Source organism: Cicer arietinum, chromosome 4 (genome assembly GCF_000331145.2).
Source record: "Cicer arietinum cultivar CDC Frontier isolate Library 1 chromosome 4, Cicar.CDCFrontier_v2.0, whole genome shotgun sequence".
NCBI lineage: Eukaryota > Viridiplantae > Streptophyta > Magnoliopsida > Fabales > Fabaceae > Cicer > Cicer arietinum.
In genome coordinates this window covers 4,911,350-4,936,109 of record NC_021163.2, presented here as the reverse complement: position 1 = coordinate 4,936,109, position 24,760 = coordinate 4,911,350, and the positions used below count along the sequence as shown (strand labels likewise).

The 24,760-nt window shown below is 28.7% G+C and overlaps 3 protein-coding genes across 5 annotated transcripts in view; 2 read left to right on the top strand and 1 right to left on the bottom strand.

The window, feature by feature from the left end:
* Positions 1–5,144, top strand: part of LOC101495215 (protein NDL1-like) — a 5,448-nt gene extending 304 nt beyond the window's left edge. The window contains exons 2-12 of one of the 2 annotated variants that reach the window (XM_073367789.1): positions 3–102; positions 327–424; positions 575–663; positions 877–937; positions 1,025–1,111; positions 2,284–2,361; positions 2,442–2,498; positions 2,636–2,691; positions 3,156–3,291; positions 3,437–3,697; positions 4,481–5,144. In XM_073367789.1, the coding sequence (XP_073223890.1) occupies positions 3–102; positions 327–424; positions 575–663; positions 877–937; positions 1,025–1,111; positions 2,284–2,361; positions 2,442–2,498; positions 2,636–2,691; positions 3,156–3,291; positions 3,437–3,667 (993 nt within the window). In that variant the 3' untranslated portion in view covers positions 3,668–3,697; positions 4,481–5,144. Of the gene's footprint in view, positions 1–2; positions 103–326; positions 425–574; positions 664–876; positions 938–1,024; positions 1,112–2,283; positions 2,362–2,441; positions 2,499–2,635; positions 2,692–3,155; positions 3,292–3,436; positions 4,023–4,480 lie in introns of those variants that run through there. The other variant, XM_012714553.3, reaches the window with a different exon arrangement.
* Positions 4,109–5,021, bottom strand: LOC101495533 (mitochondrial import inner membrane translocase subunit TIM23-1). Its single transcript, XM_004495734.4, has one exon. The coding sequence runs from the start codon at positions 5,019–5,021 to the stop codon at positions 4,473–4,475; it is 549 nt and encodes a 182-aa protein (XP_004495791.1). The 3' UTR covers positions 4,109–4,472.
* Positions 5,145–14,466: 9,322 nt separating the features above from the next.
* On the top strand, positions 14,467–17,835 carry LOC101495862 (trihelix transcription factor GTL2-like). 2 transcript variants are annotated; one of them, XR_189644.4, is made up of 4 exons: positions 14,467–15,094; positions 15,658–16,929; positions 17,410–17,468; positions 17,561–17,835. XR_189644.4 is itself a non-coding variant. In XM_004495735.4 (2 exons), the coding sequence occupies exons 1-2, from the start codon at positions 14,694–14,696 to the stop codon at positions 16,904–16,906; spliced, it is 1,650 nt and encodes a 549-aa protein (XP_004495792.1). In that variant the 5' UTR covers positions 14,467–14,693; the 3' UTR covers positions 16,907–17,115. The 2 variants fall into 2 exon arrangements, 1 of the variants encoding a protein (XP_004495792.1); XM_004495735.4 differs by lacking the exons at positions 17,410–17,468; positions 17,561–17,835 and having other exon boundaries at positions 15,658–17,115.
* Positions 17,836–24,760: the final 6,925 nt, after the last annotated feature.

Sequence of the window (24,760 nt, the reverse complement as noted above, 5' to 3'; positions counted from 1 at the left end):
AGGAATGCATAGTGAAAACAAGCAAAGGTTCTGTCTCTGTGCTTGTTTGTGGGGATCAAGAGAAACCTGCTCTAATAACCTACCCAGATGTGGCTCTCAATTGTATAATTCTTAGTACTCATTATTTATGTTACTTTGTTTTTACATATTGTCAATGTGAATATAAATAGCATGAATATCCTCAGATTGTTCCTTTTAACTGTTTTGTGCCTTATATTGTCTTTGTTTGGTCTCAGATACAAAAATGACTATGTTTCTTTTGTATTGAAATCTTGGACCACTATAATAACATGAACAACTTAATGTTGCTTCACTGCTTTTTGCAGATGTGTCTTGCTTCCAAGGTCTGTTGTTCTGTCCAGATGCAGCTTCTTTGATGCTTCATAACTTCTGTATTTATCACATTGATGCTCCGGGGCACGAGGTCGGTATCACATTCTTTCTAGTGTTGCTATTTGAATTGGTATTATTGGGTTAAATGGAAAGGAATAAATTTAGTAATTTATGACTTGCATATTAAAGTTAATGGAAGTATAATCTACTCCTTTTCTCATTTGTTTATGAGATATTGCAGTTGGGAGCTGATGTGATTTCTTCAGACGAACCATTGCTTTGTGTGGATGACTTAGCTGATCAGGTTGCAGAAGTTCTTGATTTTTTTGGGTACGTATAGCATCGGCTATTCACCGATGCTATATAGTAACAATAAATAGATTGATTGTGCTTTTCTGGACAAATTAAACTAAGGGAATTGTGTAAATATATAGTATGTATCTCTTAGTAAATTGAGTATATATATATTTAATGAAACAAGCCTCTTTGATATTCTTACTTGGATTAGGATCTTAACCTTCATACAAAACTGTCTTAAATCAGGCTAAGACAGGTTATGTGCTTGGGTGTAACAGCTGGTGCTTACATCCTGACATTATTTGCTGTAAGTTGGCAACTGTGAGTTATAATTTAATCAGTTACAACAATTTAGTATACTAAACCATCGTGTTAACTTTTTGTCATTTCACAGATGAAATACAAAGAACGAGTGCTTGGATTGATTCTTGTTTCACCAATTTGTAAAGGACCTTCATGGACTGAATGGATTTACAACAAGGTTTCATCTCCATCTGCATGCTTTTATCATATATATGCTATCTATTGAAGTACCAACAACTAGACTAATGGATGTCATGCTATTTATATGTGTGTTTGGAAATCATTGGTTCCACGGTAACACCCTAAGTGCATGTTTGGTATTACAGTGAGTTTGCCATAATCACGGTGAACTACCATGATTTTGCAAAATTACAAGTTATAGGTTTTGTAAAATCACGATGAAACACCATGATTCTAACAAATCCATTGTGGTACCAATCATGTTAGTTGAGCTTGAAACAACAATTTTTTAGTTAATTACACCTTTAAAGCCATCTTGTCGTGATTCTAAACAAACCCTTAGCTCATGTTTTGGAAAGTCAGCCAACACTTAAATTCTCGCGTCCCAATGCATTATTACAGTGGTTCTAGCATAGGTAGTTAATCCTAGATAGCGGTGCGTCGCAGCCAACCCCAAAAGTGGGATAGCGCGTTCCGGGATAGACGGGATAATTGCTATTTTTTTGAATAAATTACATGAATAATATTATATAAACCTATATTTAATGCAAAATTAACAAATGACTCAAACTCTAAAACATTCATAATTAGTAATAAGAATCTACAAGTCTTATTCTTAGTCAAAACATGCATTGAAATACCAACAAAAGTCAAGGAAATAAAGATGATGCATATTGAAGTCTTTAACACAGTAAAAAAATAACTAAATATTAAAACTCAAATGCATGTTCTAGCATAGGAATCAAAGATAACCATCATTTTCAATTAGCATATTCTACTTCTTCTTCTTAGGTAAAAGTAGAAACAATAAAACAAAGAAGGAAGAAATAATAGCGGGATCTAGCCGGGAAACGTTCGGATTAACTATGCTGGGATAGTGGGATCTCGCCCAAATCTCGTCGGGATCTTGTTTCACGCTGTCGCGGATTACGCCGTTGCGGTCAGGCACTGTACCGCACCGGGACAGCGGGATCTCGCCGTGAAACGCTGGAATTAACTACCTAGGTTCTAGCAAAGATAGAAAATGTAGTTTTAGGAAGGACGCACATTGAAGTTTGTATAACCGTGAAAACTAACTGCTATCAGTATACAGCAAAACAAAAAGAAAAATGAATAAGATTACTCATCCCCTTGAAATAGAAGGTTTACATGTTTACTACATTCATGCAGGTTTTGATGAACTTATTATACTTCTATGGTATGTGTGGTTTACTGAAAGAATGCCTCCTACAGCGCTACTTTAGTAAGGTATTTTTTCATTCTTTATCAAATATTATGCAGGTAGAATCATTTCTCGAGGTGACATTACTTCTCTACATTTTTTTTAGGAGCTTAGATGCAGTCTTCAGGGAGCAGAATCAGATGTAATACTAACTTGTAGAAGAGTATGTAAATCTCTATTTTGGTAACAACTAATACATATAGAAATTTTTGCCTCTTGAGTACATGCATAATTTATCTAGGGAATTAAGGGATAATTTTTTTAAGTGTGCAATTCTGACTAATGGATCCTCATTTACAGCTTCTGGATGAAAGGCAAAGTTTGAATGTCATGCGTTTTCTTCAAGCAGTTAATGCGTAAGTGATGATGTTTTTGAAAAAAATTCTGATTGTTTTTCTTTTGTTTTATCTTGGCCCTTCCACTCCTTCCTCTAGGGTTGCAATCTATCTGAGCCATTTTATACAACTGTGTAATAGCTTCAATCCTGTTTTTATTGATAATAACCCTAAATATTCTCGAAACATTCAATGTTGAACTTAGAAATTATTTTTTACACTAAGAAAATATCTTGTAGTAGTTACTATTGCATATTGTTGATTTTTATTTTAACCAAATTGTAGCCTGTGGCTGTGGACTAATATGGCATGAAATGTAAAAAGATATCAATTCAACAAAAGATTGTTATTTCTTGTATGGATATTGATTCCTATGTCATTATCTTCCAAATAAGATAAAGCCTACAGATTGCTGGAAAATAAAATCTGTAGCAACTTACCAATTGTTACCATGACTCATTACCAATATGTTGAATTGCTTGCAGAAGGCACGACCTCAGCGCGGGTTTAAAGAACTTGCAATGCAAGACACTTATATTTGCAGGAGAGAGTAGTCCATTCCATGCTGAATCTGTCTACATGAGTGCAAAAATGGACAGCAAATTCTGTGCACTTGTTGAGGTAGGTAGTCTATGTCTATCTGCACGGCATAAAAACTATGTCTTTTTCGGAAGTTTACTTTTGAAGTTACTTGGAGGGTGGGAAAATTTCTTCCCGGTAAATAATAACACATAACGCGATTGCTTTACGATGTTTACTTGATCAGGTTCAAGCTTGTGGGTCACTAGTAACAGAAGAGCACCCAAACTCTATGATAGTACCAATTGAGTGTTTCTTAATGGGTTTTGGCTTTCACAGACAACCGCATTTTTCCTCCTCATCGAGCAACGGCTCAAGTCCGGCAAGTCCTTCTGGTCATTCATGCATGGCACCGGAACTCCTCTCCCAAGAGAGTTTAGGAATTAAGCTAAAGCCTATCCGAACCCGTGTTGGTTGATGTTGAAATCTAGACACATTTCAACATGGAGTAAGATTTCAAGCACTGCACATAATATATATATATAGCTACTTTTGAATTAATGTATAACATTCCTAGTGTAGGTTCTATTCTTTGATGACGTTTGTTGACTAATGATTGTTTTTCCTATCACGGTAAAAAAAAAAGTAGTAGGAGAAGCCCCATATTTGACAATAGGATTATTCTTTTAAGAATATGGTTTTTGAGATAGATATCTAAACTCAACAGTTTCACCTCTTAAGCACTATTTGTTTCTGTTGTTAATTATCTGTGAAGTGAAGATATATGGACAAGATTTTCTATTATTAAACTTGATCATTCTTTTACTAGACAATTTAACACCATATAAGCTGATTGAAATTCCTACATCAACAAGTGCATTGTACATTTTATTTAGCTTCCTCTGTTTTAAGCTAAGCATTGAAAATTTTATTTAAATCAATAAAGCAATTTATTTAAAATACACTGTCACATTTGTGCTTCATTGTAAATACATCATTTACGGAGAGGGTTTTCAAAAGCAATAACAAATTACTACCAATGGTATGACATGTAGCAACAACTAAGTGCATGTTTAAATTGACAGAGTTTTGCTTTGCAGAATCATTTCATTGTATGATATATCACCGTGGTACAGTGATTTCGCCAAACTACATATCAATTCAAACATGAACTAAAACTAACAAAAGCAACAGTTCAATGACAAACCACCAAATGTACTCTAAACTTGGATCACCATTCATCATCCCTCCCTAAAATTGAATTACGATTAAATTTTGTTTTGTTATATAGGAATGTATCGTTTCAAAGCTTGCTTTCCAGCAACTACCACAGCTGCCGTAATCCCGCCAACAGCACCGGCAATAGCAGCCGACCGAGGTCCCGCCGCAGCCTTGTAAAGCGCTCCGGTCCCAAGTCCGGCGACAGCACTATTAACAAAATCATCCGTGTCCCTAACATGAATCATAGCACTCTCCAACCCCGCAAAGATCAAACCTAACACGCCAAGCGAGTTACCGAGTCTTCTACCTCCCTGACCACCCGAATTAAGAACTCGGTTAACCCGGAGCTTAAGAGATTCACCGGATTCGGCAGCCTTGATGCCTTCAATGGTTCCCTTGGTGCCTCCGATGATCGCGCCGGAGAGGTAGCCGGTGCCGGTGTAGTATTGAAGATTGTCGCCCCAAGAACGGCGCTTTCTGATTTCTTCGTGGAAAAGATGCTCCGGTGAGGTGGGGAGGTTGTAGAGTTTGTCGATGGGAATGTTGAGGTGCTGGTAGGGATGATAAGGACGTGTTTTAGAGTCGTTTGGGATGGTTGAAGAATCAGCCATCGCCGTCAATAGATAGTTGCAGAAATTACAGAGAATGTTGTATTTTGTTTCTATTCGGGCTTAGGGTTTAATAGCGATAACTAAAGGGTTTAATAAGATTAAAATCTTCAACATTTGTGCCAATATTTAGATTCTTTAAGCACTTGTAGATTTTATTTTTCTTTACACGAATTATCAATATATATCTTTTTTATTTTTGCTGAATATATGTTTCATATTTATTCTTACAATAAAATAAATAGTGTTCATAAAATTGTGGATCGCATATCTAATCTAAGATAACAATATTTTATAAATGTTTCATGCGAAACTTAGATAATTTATAACTTTAACCGTTAAATTGACCTCCTTTAAAATCATATTTCAATATGAAATTATCAATTATTTGAGAATTAAACAATTTGTTATTCAACAAGAATTAAATTATTAATATTTTGTCTTTTCGGATATATTTGTCTTTCTTGTTATTAGCTGTTTTTCAGCTTCCGTCGATGGAATGCATCATTTTAATCTAAAAAAAGAAGTCGCTATCAACTACTTATAAGACTTTGTCTAATTAAAAACTCAATAATAAATTATTTGATTAAGTTATTTTTGATTTCACATGAAATCTTAAAAAAAATCTTTCTATTTTGATATCTTAAATCATACACACTAACGTACAAATGAGTACAGTGTGCATTGCCTTGCCCATTTACTCGCTTTTCTTTATAAAAATTATAATATTAGATAGAAACTAATTAATTTTTGCATGAACACTATTTAATCTTGAGTAATTTGTATAATTTTTTAACAGATAATTTTTCTTCATTAATCAATATTTTTATTTTTGTCATCCCTTTTTTTTTATAGAGGCTCGCAAGAGGAAGATTAATGTTAAATGGTATCTTTTTTTATGTTAACTCTTTCGAATTTAATACTGATGATTTTTATCGCAGCACAACAAATATCACTACTTGTGGATGGCTTATTAAATACCATAGAGGAGTTTATATTTTTAATTTATTTGATAATCTAAATTGAGTTATCTCTAGGTTAGTTGAGTTTTGGAGGTTAGTTTATGGTCTCCAAATGACTTGCAATTTAAGTTTAACTACAATTTTGATGAAAATAAACTCTTTTATTGTAGTCAACATGATTCAATCAAGAAGAACGAGTAGTGACTATCTTATGCCACTTCTCTAAGAAGTCATCTCTCTTGTGAATTACGAATAATGGAATTGTGTGGTTAATCATGTCTATCGTGAGACTAATCGGTATGCAGATAATTTGACTAACCTTAATTTAAGTATCGATTTTAGTATTGTTGACCTGCCTACTCCCCCTTTCAAATCATTACTTCTTGCTAATAATGATAAGGGATGTCTTCCTTTGTAATGTCCTTTAATTTATTTTGTAATTTTCCTTTTTATGTAAAAAAAAAATTGAACTTTTGACTTCTCAACTCTTACGTCAAACTAATTAAGCAACTCAATTCCCTTAATTAGACTATACTTATTATGTAGTCAGACTATGAATTTCTATATTCTCCTGATAACCAAATGCATGGTTAAAATAAAAAAAAGAATTAAAAAAAAAAAAGAATTTAGACCCTTGATAGACACACTAAGTTATCCCAATGGCTTATGTCTTATGTCTTATTATTGAGTCGTGTTGCCAACTCTTCCAATCATGTTGGTCTTTGGGAGTCTAGGTTAAACGAGAGCTACAAAGAAAAAATGTTTTAGAACGGCAAGAGACTTTGAAATTATATATCTACCAAAAACTCTAAGACCTTAGATATATAGATAAGCTCTTTTATGTATTCAAGATTTAACTCATTTGTAGTTGACGTGGGAATAATTACTCATGGTTGTTATAACTAATGAAACATATTTTCTAACCAAGACAAATCAAGACTCTATTTTGAGAGTTTGGGAATACGTGCAGGAGTAACAATAAACCAAATACTCTAAGAGTGCAATAGACTTTGATAATGTATCTTTACTCAAAACTTCCACCTATTTTATATATCTAATATTATGTTCATTCATAATCGACATGAAACTAACTAATTCCACTTAAACGTAAATAGTTAGTTAATGAGTTTCTTTTAAAAGCATTCAAGTATATTATATAAAATTGTTTTTAACTTAGAAAAATATATTTCATTGCCTTTTTATTTGATAATATAGTTTCTCAAAAGGTACATATATGGTAAAATGTGATTCAACATTTTATATAAAACCATATTTAAATTTTTTTTAAGACTTAACTTAACCGATAATTGTTGATATTGTTAGACTAGATGTTATGTGTTAGATTCAAATTCAAAAACTCATTATTATGTGAAAATTTATTTACTATTCTATTTATAAAAAAATATTTAAATTATGAATGTATAGTCTATTAATTCATCTAATTTTATATGCCTCTTTAACACTTTTCAAATTTATTAAAAAATATGGAGTATATTTTTCGTATCAATATTTTTAGAATAATTTATGTATATAGATTTGTTCAATTTTGTTTTTGTTTTTCAAGATACTTCGTATTATTAATTAAGTGTGTCTTTAGATAAATAGATAGTTTTTATTTTTTATTTAAAAATGAAGTGTATTAAACAGTCCACTGCTATATTGAGAATCTTCCTTTCTTTTCTCACTGGGAAGATGTGAGCAACAAATTGAACTAAACTAAGATTTGGTACGAAGAATGGGCTTATGTTGGGCCTGCCAAAATACAAATGCATCCCACCGCATTTTGTAAAACGGTGATAGCTCATTCACCTCCATTCAATATTTATTCAAAAAATACTATTAAATTTGAATTTTTAATAATATTATTAATCTCATTTCTCACTATTAAATTAAAATTTTGAACTATTAAATTTTTAGATCTAGTAAAACCCCGAGAATTTTGGGGGTCTGAAGATTATTTTCATATAATTGTTATTGAAGTTCTGGGTGTATTAACTTTTTTGTTGTTGTTGAAAGTAATGTTATAAGTTATGAGGTGTGATATTTAGACACAAATTTTTTTGATACCGTATCTGATATCATATAAAATACAACTGAAATATGTATTCATGAAGAAAAAAAAAACCAATACAAAACTTAGAAATTGTATACACATACTGTGTTGATGTCAAATTTAATGTTCGACAAACATTTCTCTTTAGTTATTACTCAATCCATATTAGTAGCTGATAAAAAGAGTACAACCTCATTAAATTATATCCATTTGTTTTAGTTCCTGGGCATGAATATCTTGATAGAAGTGTAAATTTACATTTGTAAGTGAGAGTTGCAGCATAAATTGTTCCATTTGGAACCCCATGAAAGAAAACAATTTCTCCGCAGAGACAGAATTAAGAGAAACTCCCTGAGATAGTAGTTCGGGGACAGACATCATATCCTACATTGTGGAAACCCTATTCTCGAACAATTTACCAAAATACCTTTTATATATATATATATACAAATATTTCAATGATATAAAAGTTAAGTATAATTATAAAAGTCATGGTTAATATCATAAAACTTAGTTATAAAGTCACAATTATTTATCTCTTCATTAAAATTATATTTTTAAAAAGTTTGTAAATATTTATCTTTCGATTTTAAATATTATAGTGGTCAAATAATACCAATAGATGTTAAAAATAAAAAAAAAATACAAATATAATAAATAAATAAATAAATAATATATTTATATAAGTGGTGGTGGGGACGGATGAATACTATAATACTTGTTTCTGCACTTATATCCGTTCAATTTTGTGTGTAATTATTCGTACATGCACTCATATCTGCTCAATTTTACAGATAATTATTCGTTATCATACTTATAATTTATTATGCGTATTTTTATCCTATGCATTATTGATTTTTTTGAGGTATCCAATAAATTTAGATATAATTGTCATCCCTAAGACCGAGGAAAACCCTAAAGAAGCTACAAAGAGTTGTGATTGAATTCCATACATTTTCATTTTGATTCAATGGTAAAAGTTCAAACAATCCAAACATGTATTTTTCTTCCGTACTCAATGATTTAAAAGTTTATCCGTAAAAGTTTAAACAATCCACCCATGTAATGAAATAATTTTATATTAAAACTACTTACTAAATGATTAAAATTTTAAAAACAAAATCACGAGTAACCAAATAATTATATTTTATTTGTTAGAATGTAAATAAAGATATGATATATATTATATTTAAATGACAAGAATATCTTATAAACAAATTATATTTATTTTAAAATTTTAATTAACTTTCATATTTTTATAATTGTGAATACTAATTTATTAAATTATATAGTAAAATAAAACTACCTTTGTGTAAAATCATAAATATTTTTTAAATTAGTTATTAATATTTTATTTTTAAGTTTAATATCAAATTCTATTAATTATTTTTCTATTTGATTAGATTTACATTTTTATATTTTAGATTATATTTTATAAATTATTTTATATTTATACTTTATTATGCTGGTTTCTAACCTATCTCACATTTATGATAGAAATTTCAACTAGAGAGATCGAATATGATAGAATTCTTGATTAACTTATTAAATCGTGGTTCATCAACACACTAAATTCATTTATGATAAAGATAACTTATTCTTATCTTATCCATCAAACGAACCATAAGTCTCTTCTTTTTGCTGTATTAGATATGATTGCTTTAAGATGATTGTCTTTTTGTATTATGTTAATATATTACGCTATTAACTTAATTTTTGTAAATATGTTTGTAGATTCATTCTTTATATATGTTTTTAGTAAATTTGCATTTGTATTGTGCATGATGTATTTTACAATTTCAATCAATGCATTTTATTTCTTTTAGTTAAAAAAACTATTCGAATTCAATTGGACTTTTTTTTTCTCTTTCGGTTTGTAGATTAAATATATGTGTGGTAGTGTCTTTTTTTTCATCCTTTTAATTTTTTTTTTAAATTTAACTCTATAAGTTTAATTTTGTCTTAAAATCTTCTTTGCTATTGGTGACGGTTACAAAAACTAACATGACAAATAGATAAGAAATGAAAATAAAAAAAAAAATGCAAAATGACAATGACGAAAATAAAATAAAAAACGTGCATTTACATGAATCAAACATATATATTTTTATTTGATTTTCGTTTGTATAAATTTGTATTTTTATTTATTTTTGTCTCTTCTCTTATTTACATGTGGGCTTTTTATAAGAGTAATTAACAACATGAGAAATTTTTTAAATAAAAAAAAAACATTAATTTATGAAGATCATAAATATTTAAATTTGAAATTAAATAAAAAAGAGAAGCTAGAAAAAGTAAATGCGCCTCCTAGCTGAGTGTGATGAAGTTTGGTACAATTTGCAGCATTGAGTCAAGTGGGTCAAAACTGAAAAAGCGAAGAGAAAAGTGGCACGTAACCACGTACAAAAGTGCTGCTTATATGTAACAACAATATTAAGAGGATGACATATCTCTTTCTACAACTCATTGCAAGCTGGTTAAATCTTGCATTGTTAACTACTTTCCCCACCCTCTTCCTATTTCGCACACCTCATCCCTCCCGTACGCTAAAAGCTTCTGCTTTTCTTTCCTTTTAATCATCTTTAACCTTAAATTCATCTATACTATAATATTTTTATATTCAATCCTAATGTCACTCAAATATTTTAAAATTTAACCAACACTTACAAATAAATTTATATTTATTTCATTTCACTATAAAATTTAATGAACACTTACAAACTATTTGAGTCATATATTATACCAATTTTAATTATATTACCTCTGGTCTTAAAATATAAACAAAATTACATCTTTCATATTTTCATTATTTCTAAAAGTACATCTTTGATAGTCAACATTTCATATTCTCTACGTAATAATCATTAAAATTTAAAAATTTTATCAAAGTAAAACAAACATATATTTTAAAAGATTATCGCAATACATATTCATGCACAAAGTAAAAGGGGTATCTTATTTGGTGACCATATACTCTATTATTTTCTTTTATATTTAGAGTATCTATCTATTCTTACAAAATTCATTTGGGTTCATCCCAATACAATGTAGTGCGAAACTTAATGGAAAAAAGAAGAGATTAAAAATTGAAAAAAATGAATGATGATGGTAAGAAAAATGAAAAGGATGAGAAAGTGGAAAGTAAATCCTGAAAGGTGGGGGAAATATTCTTATTGTTGGAGATGTTAGATCCAAAATAAACATGGAAAAGTAGGGCCAACATGTGGAATCAATAAATTGAAAAATCCCATCAGGTCATAAAAAGATTAGAGAAATGAGTCCATCAAAGTTTTAACTTAAGAGAGGAAAAAGGGGGTCTGGGATGAAGTTGTACAATAGCACTGTATTCCTTTGTACCATGTGAAGATTCCCATCCTTAAAATAAATAATTGGTCCCATACTCTGCATGTTTTCACGTGTCCTGCCATCTTCATGCCGTTAATTACACCATCATGACTATCAGCTACTGCATAGGATTCTAATGGCCCAGTTACAACCAAAACTTTTTTTTTTTTTTAATTTTTTATCAAGTACTATCATTTTCCCATTCCATTACACTACCAAGTACCACTTTACCACACTCATCCTCCACGCGCGTATTCTTCAATCCCCAATCATAATCGATTTTAATTTTCTTTATTCTCTCTTCTTTCCTTTCCATTCAAGTAACTAAATTCTTTTTCTTGTTGACTACAAACCACTAACATAATCACATATAAATTACTATTGAATAAAAGATAAATTATTCGATTTCTATGTTCGTAACACCGAAGTAATATGATATAGGTAGGAACAAGTCTCTAATTATTTACCTTTTGAACTAATAATACCGTCAATTATTTAACTTTTTCAACTAATAATAGCGTCAAATGATTTGTAAGAGTGATAAGACTTAAAAAAGCTACCTAAATTTCTTGATAAGAAGGTTATGTAAATACGATAAAGATGGGTTTGGATTTTATTTGAAAATAGAAAAAATAGTAAAATGCATTGAATGTGGCCTTTTATTTATAACGTGGTTTGATTGACTTGTTCAAGGAAATCACGTTTTAATTGAATGCATAACATAGAGAACTTGGATGCGAAGCTTTGGAATTGGACCTCTTTTAAATCATAGGTTTTATTTTCGAATTTAACTATGAAAATTCAACTGTGTTACATTTCTTGAAAAAGATTAAAAATAAATAAATAAATAATGAAAAGATATTGAATTTAGGAATTGATTTCATGAGAAAAATTTATCGCAATAAATATACGATAATTTGTATATAGTGATTGTATCGAGCAAACAACTCTTTACTAATTTAAGTCTATTCTAATTAATTTAATAAACTTCAACTACCTATAACTAATTCTTAACAATATCTAATAGCATTCACAAGTTAGAAATAAGAATTAACATTTTCAACTTGAAACCAACAATATATATAAAATACAATGTAATTAATTAATAAAAAATATTTTAAAAAATACAAATTGTATTAACATAAACAAAAAAAAAATATCAAGAAAGTGATAGTAGTCGACATGCATAATTCTTGTTGAAGTTTGCGACCTACTTTGACCTAAGATAAAAAAAAAAAAAATTGGTGTATTCACTCACTCACTCCAATAAAATCAAAGATTATAGTCTTAGATCTTCAAATGTCAAATTTGACTATAAAAACTTAACCATCATATATAAGATAAAAGCACACACAAAAAAGAAGTTACACTATATAGAGTATAAGCACAAAGAGAATTGTTTAACTAACAAATGACATAAACATACAGAAAATGGAAAATATTTAACTATCACATACATGATAAAAACATATAGAAAATGAAAAATACTAAATATATACCATATTGTGTATACAAGCATGTAAAACAAATACCTGTAGTTTAAAGAAATGTTTATACTCGTATCCTCTTGGGTATCAATTTCAATACACGTACCATTACTCTCTAGCCTCTGGATACCTAAGTGCTCGTACTCATACCCATTACCCACATTTTAACTAAAATAGAACGATAAATAAATGATATTGTTGTGATCAAATTTAAAAATTATTCAAATATTTTAAATCCAATCATAAAATATTATTAACCAAAATATTTTCTAACTCAAAATATTTCAAATGAACATTCGTTACAATACACATTCAAATATCCATAATAATACTTTATGAAATTGCAAGTCCTACAATAATATTATTCGAGATCTATAAAAACAATTGATAGAAAGTTGCATTTATAATTATAAAGTCACGATTAATAAGATATAACTCTTAGTTATAAAGTCCTAATTATTTACATATTCATCATAATCAAATTCTTAAAAAGTTTGCAAACGTTTATCTTTTGATTATAAATATTGTAGTGGTCCAATGATATTAAGAGATGTTAAAACATAAAAGAAAACAATTAATTAAACTAAATACTAATATAATAAATAAATAAATAAATAATATATTTATATAAGTGTGGGTGCGGGGCGGGGAGGGTACTATAGTACCAGTACCCGTACCCGCATCCATATCTACTTAGTTTTGCGGGTAATTGCCCGTCTCCGTGCTCATACCCATTATGCGAGTTTTTAGCATACTCGTTGTGGATTTTTTTTTTTGCGAGTATCCATTGGGTCTAGGTCTAATTATCATCTCTAGGTGGTCTGATCAACCAGACTCTGATACCAAATTAGGTTTTATATTGGACCTAACTTATCCTTACAAAATCGACTTGTAAAGTGATGATTGTCTTTCTTTATACACTACTATAGAGCTCTATCTCTTATTCATGTGAGACTTGTGTTTTTTTCAATATCATTGTCTTTACAAAAGATTAAATCCACAAATCCAATCTTATATGATGTGCAACCATAGATCACCCTTGGAAGCTTGCGCATGGATGTTATGAGAGAAATTGAATTGAAGATTTTTCTTTCGAAATTGTTAAGATGTAGAAGAAATTATTGAATTTTTTTTCAAAAGATGAAACCTAAATGAATAGAAAGAACAATGATTGCATGGAAATTGAGATTTTCTTCAATAATAATTACAATAATCTCTTCACGAAGGACGTCAAAACTCTATAATATCATGTTAAGTAGCATAATAGAATTTAAAAAAAAAAAATTCAGAGAAATATTAAATTAATTGAAATTTATTCATTGAGGAAAAATAATTACAATAAATATTATTGTATATTTTATGTAATGATTGCATTAAACTATCAAATTTTAACAAACTTAAGAAGTCAATATTAGCCAACTTAGAAGTAACAAACTTTAATCACCTATAATCAATTCATAAGTACAATATCAAAATGTTTTATCCAACTCAAAAAATAATATTTACAATTGTGTGCATAAGATATTTTGATTTAAAAAAATATTATTGCATATAACATTATTTATTGGGGTGGTGAATTCACTTTCTTGTTAGGGTGTGGTGGTGGGCTATTTTTTCCCTTCCATACAAGGACAAATTTTTTGATAAACGTGATTGAGAGAGAGAGAGAGAGAGAGAGAGAAAAGATTGAAGGGTTTTTGTATTACATAACATTTAGTTGATTTAATTTACAGTGAGCAAAGCATAGAAATTGAATTGAAGAAGTATAGTTGTAGAAAAGTAGAGAGAGTGTTGTTACTCTTTACACACACAAACACAATACACAAACATGTTTGATGGAGTCCCTGACCAGTTCCACCAATTCATAACTCCAAGAACCTCATCACTACCTCTTCACTTACCTTTTCCTCTTTCTTCAACTCCAAATAATACAACTTTTCCTACTTTTGATCCTTATAACCAACAAAACCACCCTTCTCATCATCATCAAATACCACTCCAAGTTCAACCCAATCTCTTGCACCCATTACACCACCAAAAAGATGAAGACAAACAAGAAAACACTAGTGTTACTACTCCTTCTATGAACTTCCAAATTGAAAGAGATCATAGACAAATTCTTCCACAACTCGTTGATCCTTGGACTAATGACGAAATTCTTACACTTTTGAAGATCAGATCCAACATGGAAAGTTGGTTCCCAGATTTCACTTGGGAACACGTCTCAAGGTATATTATATTAGTCTATTCACTCGTGCCAACACACCAATTTTATATAATTGCAATTAAATATTCTGTTTTAACTCCAATTCAACCATAGTTATAAATCAAATATACATAAAATTAAGTATATGCAACAACATCGCAACACTTCATTCAACTAACTTTATTTAAGTCATTTAATGAAATTATTAACTAGACACTTTAGTTTTCTAAATGATCATATCAATAATTAATTGTTGATAAAAAAAAATTGAATTTTTGTCTCACAATCATTGACCTAGTAATATTTTGTGTGTATAAAAATAAAGTTGTTTAGTATGTGGTATGATTTTTACTACTTCCATGTGGTAGACAAACGCACACGTGCACCTTCAATTCAGCTCACACTGACACCACGAGACACAAACCTCGAGAAAAACAGGGCTAGCAACGGACGAAAATTCAAGGAACAGAATTTGTCTATTAACAATTAATTTATTATCATCATCACTACGTGTTGAATACGGTTGTGTATAAATGCTTTCTATTTTGTTTTATTTTTTGGATTTATGTATTTATTGTGTGCACAGGAAGCTAGCAGAGGTTGGATATAAACGTAGTGCAGATAAATGCAAGGAGAAGTTTGAAGAAGAAAGTAGATTTTTCAACAACATTAATATTAATAATAATAATAATAACAACAATAATAATAATAATAATAATTACGGTAAGAGTTATCGGTTTGTTACTGAACTTGAAGAGCTTTATAATAATAATAATAATAATAATAATAATCAAGTTGTTGAGAGTGAAAAGCCAAGTGAAGGAAAAGACAAGATGGACCATGATGAAGATTCAAGAAACGACGATTTATTGGTGACAAAGAAAAAAGAAGAGAGTGTGACAAATGAAGAGAGGAAGAGAAAGAGAGGTGAAAATAGGTTTGAAGTTTTTAAGGGTTTTTGTGAGAGTGTTGTGAAGAAAATGATAGAACAACAAGAAGAGATGCACAACAAGCTTATTGAAGATATGTTAAAAAGAGATGAAGAGAAGTTTGAAAGAGAAGAAGCTTGGAAGAAACAAGAGATGGAGAAAATGAACAAAGAGCTTGAGTTGATGGCACGTGAGCAAGCTATTGCTGGTGATAGACAAGCTAATATTATTGAATTTTTGAACAAATTCTCAACTACTAAGGTAACAACATTATTAAATTCTTCCATAATATTGCACTCTCAAAACCCTAATATTCCTTCTTCTATTGACAAAACTATTCAACCAACACCTTCTTTTGAAAACCCTAGCTCAAACCTTCCTTCTAAGAAAAACCCTAATATTTCTTCTCTAGATAGTGTTCCACTTGTTAAAAATTCAAGATCTTCATATAGTAATCTTATTATCAATGAGAAAGAGGATATTGGGAGAAGATGGCCAAAAGATGAAGTGTTGGCATTGATAAACTTGAGGTGCAATAATAATAATAACAACAATGAAGAAAAGGAAGGGAATAAGGCTCCTTTGTGGGAGAGAATATCACAAGGAATGTTGGAGTTAGGGTACAAGAGAAGTGCAAAGAGGTGCAAAGAGAAATGGGAGAACATAAACAAGTACTTTAGAAAAACTAAGGATGCTAATAGGAAAAGGTCACTTGACTCAAGAACTTGTCCTTACTTTCATCTATTGAGCAATCTTTATAACCAAGGGAAGCTTGTTCTACAATCTGATCAAAACCAAGAAAGTAATTTGAATGTGCAAGAAAATATTCAAGACCAAATTGAAGTAGCTCCAGCAGATGAAAACAAAGGTGGTGAGTCTTCTCAAGTGGGGCCTGCATGCTGGTAATTAATTTCATCACCATTATGGAGGTGAGAAAACTTTGATATGCAAGTACCTTCTTTGGATTTTGATCAGTTTTCATTTTCATTGATTTGTACATTTTGGATGACATATAATAAGTACAACTTTTTCTATAAGCAAATTAAAGTCATTAATATGTTATATTAGTAGCAGTTGGATATCAAATTTTCTTCTCAATATTTTTTAAGTAAGCATTTGAGCTATGTCTTGGAACATATATATTGTTTATTTTATATATCTTTTATTATAAGACTCACTTATAAAATTTATTGGTAATCAGAAAATTAATAGTAGTAATAAATTTATAAAAAAATATGTGTCATTTTTTAATTATTACATTTACAATTGGGAGAGAAAATAAATTTATGTTTTCAAAATATAAATATTATTTTCATATGAAATTTTGAAAAAATAATGTTATTATAAAGGACCAGGAGTATTAATTTTGATAGCTCTCTTTGAATTGAATGTATATTTGAAAAATGTAGAATTTGGTGAGCACCGACAGCTAGAGGAATGAGAACAATATTATTTACAATGTGGAAGTGTAAGTGTAAATTTTATGTATATTCGATTTCTTCTTCTTGATCTTAACAAAGAGTAATCAGTCAATGTTTTTTAATTTATATCTTTTAATAGGGAAGACATTGACCCTGCAAAAAATAAAGGAAGGGAAAACAAGACATTCTTTAGGACATTCTCCACTTTACTATAGTAAGGGAGTGGAACTAATAGTAAAAAAGGTTAGAGGAATTTTCAGTGTCTTTTTCTTTCAATTACAAAGGGAAAACAAGTTGAAGTTTAAGCAAGCTAAAGTCCCGCCTAAATTGATTTTTTTCTTTGATGTCAAAATTTTGAATGTTACATTAATTACTTCCACTCCAATTATATTAAGCAATTTCATTTACAAACTATCTAAATCTCATAACCGTTTACTTAAAAAGTTAATTTATCTTACCTATGCATATGAAAATATATATATTGAGAAAAGTCAATCTATTAAATGCATTTAATTATTTGAGAGAATAAACTTTACGAAAAATGCCTTGATTTAAAAAAAGTTACCAAGTAAGATTTTGAGTACTTTTTCTTAAAAAAAAAAAAAGAAGAAGAAGAAGAAGTGAAGTTAAGTTTTTTTTTTGTAATTGTATGCTCTGTTGTGTCTTGATGTGAATACATCGATTATAATGTCATTGAGACACCTTGAATAAATGAATGTGTGCATGTTTGAATTCACTTTTGTTTAGAGATAAAAATAATTTATAATAGATAAAATTGATTTTGAGATATGTGATGTTCTTGAATAGAATTTTTTTTTCTCTTTCTTTTCAATATATGCTAATTTGATGTGGAAATGTAAAGATTTTCCCTTTAAATATATTATTTGTATTCTCAATTTTATTATTCAAATCACTTTATCTAAACAAGCATAAATCATTTTAATTTCATTCAACTCATATCATAAGTAAGTATATCAATTTTACAAGCAAGTTTAAATGAAAAGTTGGTGTGATAAAATTATAATACACCACGAGAAGCTATATCTTACATATAACTTTAGATTGATATGAATATAGTACTCTTAATATTGGCTAAAAGTTCTAGAAAGGTTTCAAGAACACAATAACAATTAGTTCAAAATAATTTTTTATCAATGTATAATTAAACACACACATGTCCTATTTTGTTAAAAATTTGTTTGATTGAAACTAAAAATTCACGTTTAAGTCTTTAAATTCTAACTCAATTCTAACAAATGTCAAAAATTTTAGATTAGACATCATATCTTGAGTTTGAATTTTGGGATTTCACAATTGTGTGCATGAATTTATAGTAGTATTTATTATTTCATCTATAGACTAAAAACAAATCACGCTTAAAACTTATATATATTTTCATTTTATGACTTTCAAATGGATATTAAAGAGTAAATAGAAATATATAGTTTAGGGAGATGCACAAATGATGTATGACTACTAGTACTTTGGTGATGTTATTATTTTTTATAACATGTGTAAAATAAATAAATATTAGGTTTAATTGTAGTTTAATCCTCTTATTTTTATTAATTCTCGAAATTAACCTCATATTTTAATATTTGGCAGTTTTGGTCATTTATTATGATTTTTTAACTAAAAAAATAGTTGTGTGATATGTTTTAAATAGCGTACCATATGACACAATATTGTAAAAAGATTAATACTCATGAAATCGTAATTAAACTATCTGAAATTTTAACTTTCAACTTCTGAAATTTTTTATTTTTATAATTTAATTAATTACATATGAATAATTCATGCATCTAGATTGTTCTATTTTAATAACTTGTATGCTACATAATTTAAATTATGTTAAATTATCATATATATTTTTAGTTCAAAAATATAAAAGATAGATCAAAACTGTCAACTTTTAAAATAGAAGGACCAATACTACAACTTAACTAATATTGAGGTATTATATTTAATTGCTTGAGTTTGTTTGTTATAGATTATTAATATATTCCTGGCAAAAAAAAAATGTTAGTATTTTGAAACTGATATAATTTATTGTTAAAAACTCAAATTTATATTAAAAAGAAACACAGATCTAAAGGGCGTCATGTCATTCCAAAAACTAACATAATTCTTTTAATTACTAGCATTTGCTTATTAAAAAAAATTAACATTAAATTCAATAGTGTTAAATGTGAGGGATTTATGTATTGATAAAATTAAATTCAAATCCTACACTGAAAACATGTAAGTCTGTAAAAAAATGTAAAGAAAAAAACTCACCTTAAAAATGACTTTGATACAAACTATAAAATTTTAACCGCAAAGAACTTTAAAAGAGTTAGGATCTTCTCTTTACTTTCTCATTTTCTCTTTTATGTTATGAAATAGTTAGAAACACAAACAATTTTTTTAATATAAGATTTATAAAACTTATTTGTATATTATTGATGTTTTTATCTCTCTAAAGATAAGAAAGAAAAATAAATAGATGATCCAAATCTATTTTAAAATTATTTTGTTTGAAATATTTTGATTTTTGATATTTCTAAATACCAGTATTTAATTAATAGCTTATTGGATTTTGCAGATTTACTGGGAAACTATCATACAGTAGTTATAGTGAATTAGGTCAATATTGTTGTTTTAGGAATATTTGTTCAGCAATTTAAAGTGAATGATAGATGGATGTAAATTATATACTTACAAGTAATCACTCTATCTTAATCTTTCAATTAAAATAAAATATTAAGATTAAAAAATTTATTAAAAAAAAAAGAAAAAAAATTATGTTTAAAAAATTTAAAACTATTAAAATAATTATACGTAATGAATGTATGTCCTTGTCTTCTGTCTAACCCAACGATGAGTTATTCTCAAATGGTTGATTACATATATTTTTGTGTCAAAAATTATTCCTTGCCGATTGATTGCTCCGACGTAAAAATTTTCTAATATTCCTTGTTCGATTCCCGATAAATTTGCAATGGTAATTATTTGAAATTTACTTGTGCATTGAAATACTATCTCACATTTGTAAAAAAACACAACAAAATACTATCTCACATGTCTAAAACACACAAGGCTTTTTTGTTTTCCTCTCTACATGGATTCATGTGAATGGCTACGATGAATAAAAACAACTCCAACTTAATCTCTTATTCCGCCAACTTGTCACGTAAAATTCATTGTTGTGTTTATAATTGGAGTTAAATAAATATACACCGTCACGGTGTAATAATAATAATTTTATGACTTATATTTTTTTTCCACTTAATTTGTATATAAATTCATTTTTTTATTAATTGAAATAATTTTTCTTTTATAAATTTTTCTTATACAATTTTTACTACACAATTTTTTATATTTAAATTTTTATTAACAATTTTTTTTTATTTCAATATTTTTAGTTAATAAGAAGATATAAAAGATTTATAGATAAATAAATAAAATTAAAAACATTTGGCGATCCATTATTGATACAAATTTAAAAGATTTAATAGTAGAAAATAGGTACCGTTAAACTTATTGACATATATTTTACTAAAAATAATTTTATTTTGTGTTGCAAATTATTGAATGATCTTCCTATTACAACTAAAGTGGCTAATGAAGGTAGCAGAGATAGGAGAAATATTAGTTATAAATTGATAAATCATGAAATAAATAGTGAACACATTACTAACATGATAAATATTAGTTATAAATTGAGAAATCATGAAACAAGTAGTTAACAAATTTCTAATATAATTTATTGGGGTACAACGTATATACACATTATTTTATTCTTCAACTAAATGATGAAAAGTTTAAATTTCTTATTTACTTTTATCATTTTTAATTATTTATGTCATGTATTTAATTTTTTTATTATTATTGTTACAAAAATTTAATTTAAATTTAATTTTAAATTAAAATTAAAATAATGCATAATAATATATTAATTAAAATATTTAAATTAATATTTTAAGTTATAATAAAATTAAATATAAATAAAATATTAATATATAAATTAAATTTTTGGAATCGAATATGATTTTTAAGAGTTAAATTATTAAAATAAATAATAAATGAATTGTTCTAAAATGATGTAGCAAAATATACCACTTGAAAAATTTATGTTAAGTTCACCATTAGAAGTACTATAATGAAGTTGAAAATTGTAGCTGAATTAAAAATTCTAATGTTGTATCACATTTCAATACTTTTTTATGAGAAAAATGGCTTATAGGAGTACATCGATGCAAGTATTTATAATATAAATTTACACATATTTATATACAACCATTTACATTTATTGTTATTTAATTAACCATATATTTTTTCTTTTAGAAAATAGTAATGGTCATTTGTTGGTTACCTCTAAAAGAATACTACTACTGTAAGTGAAAAAAAAAAACTGATTAATGTCAAGTATGATTAATAGAAATTTGCCCCTCCTAAAAAACTATTGAAGACTATAGTCATGAATGTCAAGTTTGTGATTTAAAGACTATTTGAATTTGAAGGGTGCATGAATGAAGTATAGACAGACACATTACAGCGACAACACAAGGATGCATACGGTGTAACGTTGCTGCTTGGAGGAGGGTCCCATGTTGTCCTTTTTCTTTATATTTTTTCTCGTAGTAAAAACATAATCGGGCCCCACACGTAACTACGCAACGAGACATTTCACACACTGCCACGCCACGATGCATATCACCTCACATGTTCTACTTACTGCTCTTCTTTGTCTTCTTCTCACTGCAAAACACTATCAACCTTGCACGTGCATCTGTTGCACCCAATTCATAATAACAAAAGTCAACGTTATTCAACAAAATCCTAGCCCAGCCCACTATATAAATATTTCGGCCCTAAATCTATCTACACAATATAGCCCTTACTAATGGGCATTTATATTAGGGCCTACTGTTAGTACCCCATTTTTACTAGAGACTATTTTTTACCATTTTTTCATCAAAATTGAATTTTAAATTATTTTGATTTAATTTTGCGAAACATTTTTCCTCCTACAAGTAATTCATGGACAAATATAAGAAGTTTTTAAATTTGGGATTGAGCTCAATAACTTAAGTTCGAAAATCTATAGAAGTTATAATTGCAACTTTTTCCTTTTTTCTTCTCACTCTAGATTTTAATTTTTTTTTTCCGTAACACTATATATTTTTTCTTATGCAAGAGATTGTTCGATATTTCTTTTCTTTCGGTGAGGTGTAGATGGTTAAAGAGTGTGTGGAAGGGGAGAGAGGGCGTCTCCCCTCACAACAACATAGATTTTTATTTACACTCCTTTTTTCTATTTCAATTATGTTATAATTTTTTTGTAACTTCCATTTATGGGAATGAGAATTGGTAGGTTACGAGTATATATATATATATATATATATATATATATTCTAATAGACAATTGGAGTGTAGATTTTATAATTTTATTTTTCAAATAATGTTTTTCTTAAGAAAAAAATGGATAGGTATTGAAGGTCAGGAGCATGGGATGGGTTGTGACGGCTGTTGAAATAAGAGTCTCCTACCTTCTTCACGTTCTTCCATTTTCTCTCTTGATATTCATCTTATCTTTCTTACTAAAAAAACTTCTTTATTTTTTTTGCTTTACACTCTTATAGCGATGGCGTTTTTTTTATATATTTCAACTTTACCTTGGCTTAACGGTGAAACAATCATTGATGATAGATTATTTGTCTAATGAGAATTATAAGGGTAAATTATTTGTCTACTGAGGATTATAAGGGTAAATTAGTTGGTGGTTAAGGAGAATGAATTAGAGAGTAGAGTGATAAAGAGTCATCAAATTCAATTCTCTACCCACAACAAAAACTAACTATATTAACATTAGTTGTTGCTGAAAAAATTGTGGCCTAATATGAACCATTATAAGGATAAATTAGTTGTCTAATGTGACTGATTTTATATATGTTGTGTTATGGGTCGGACTCAAAGTGTTTTAATCCAAGTCCAGCTTAAAATATGAGTGATCTTTGATAAACCCGACCTAATCAAATAATATTATAAAAGCTTTTTGAAACTATGACAAACCACCATTAAGAGTAGAATTTAGAGTCGATGTCTACCGTAACTCACATGTACTTCCAATCACGACAACTAAATGGACGCAGAGAAAATTCAATAATGACAAACACAGTAACTCACTTGTATTCTTAACTTGAGCCACCAGATGACAATCATGCCATTATTATGGCTATCAGATGACACTCACCATTTTTTTATTAGAAGGACATGCCTCCTACATCATAGGGTAATTTGAAGATCATATATTATTTCTCTGAGAATCATAATGAGTACCATCTAAAATCCTAAAACGACAATATATAAAGAAGATCCATGATTTCATAAAGGTACGTAAGAATTCTAACCCTAAAAAGCTTATCATTCTTTGACAATTTTTTAATTGATCATCAAAGTGTGTATGAATATATCCCGACAACAATGTCGGAGCTTGGCCCCCTACAATTGTTTTTCTTAATTAATGAGTAGGTAGGTGATTGTGCTACAATGCACTGAGTAAATTGGTCATGCTGTCTATTGTGCACCAAGAGGTCATATATATTTCTATGCAATCTTTTAAGAATAAAATTAACAATCATGTTTTATGACTACATTAATTCTTTGAATTGACCCTTTTAAAATATATATTCATGCTTTGTCACTATGGGACAGACTATTGAGAAAAAAAAATTAAGAGTCTCCTGTGGGAGAGTCTAGAGAGTGTCAAAAGCAAAAACATATCAAATGTTTCAAAATCACAAGAGATTTTGATATCACATTTCTACTAAAAATCTTAAGACAATAGGTATATGAGTCACTACTATTATATATGCGACATTTAACTCATTAATAGTTGACGTAGGACTTCACCAATCACCCTTAAACCAACACCTACTCCAATCCTTATGCACTACTGTTTTAAAAGTCAAGTTGTTGTATTTGAAATATGTCGCAATCTTTATTGCAATAGAGTATTATCTTAAAATTTTTACCATTAATCAACATATTTACCTGCATCCTTACAAGTTAAGATATATGTTACCTTAAACTAATCAACATATTTTTTGTACGATCTCTTTTGACTAACAAAAGATCGAAAAATCATCCATGTACTTTGTTTAATTAATTAGTCAACATGCATCTTTATCAAAAGCTACCCAAATATCCTTCTTTGGGGCGAATAGTCGCTTTCTGGAATTCGGTGCAGAGTTGAGAATTGTTGAGTGGTACAGTAGCATAATTCTTATATCATCATCATCAGATTATGGGGGGCACATCCAAAGATTTTTCAATTTACTATTTTGGTTCCTCCTTT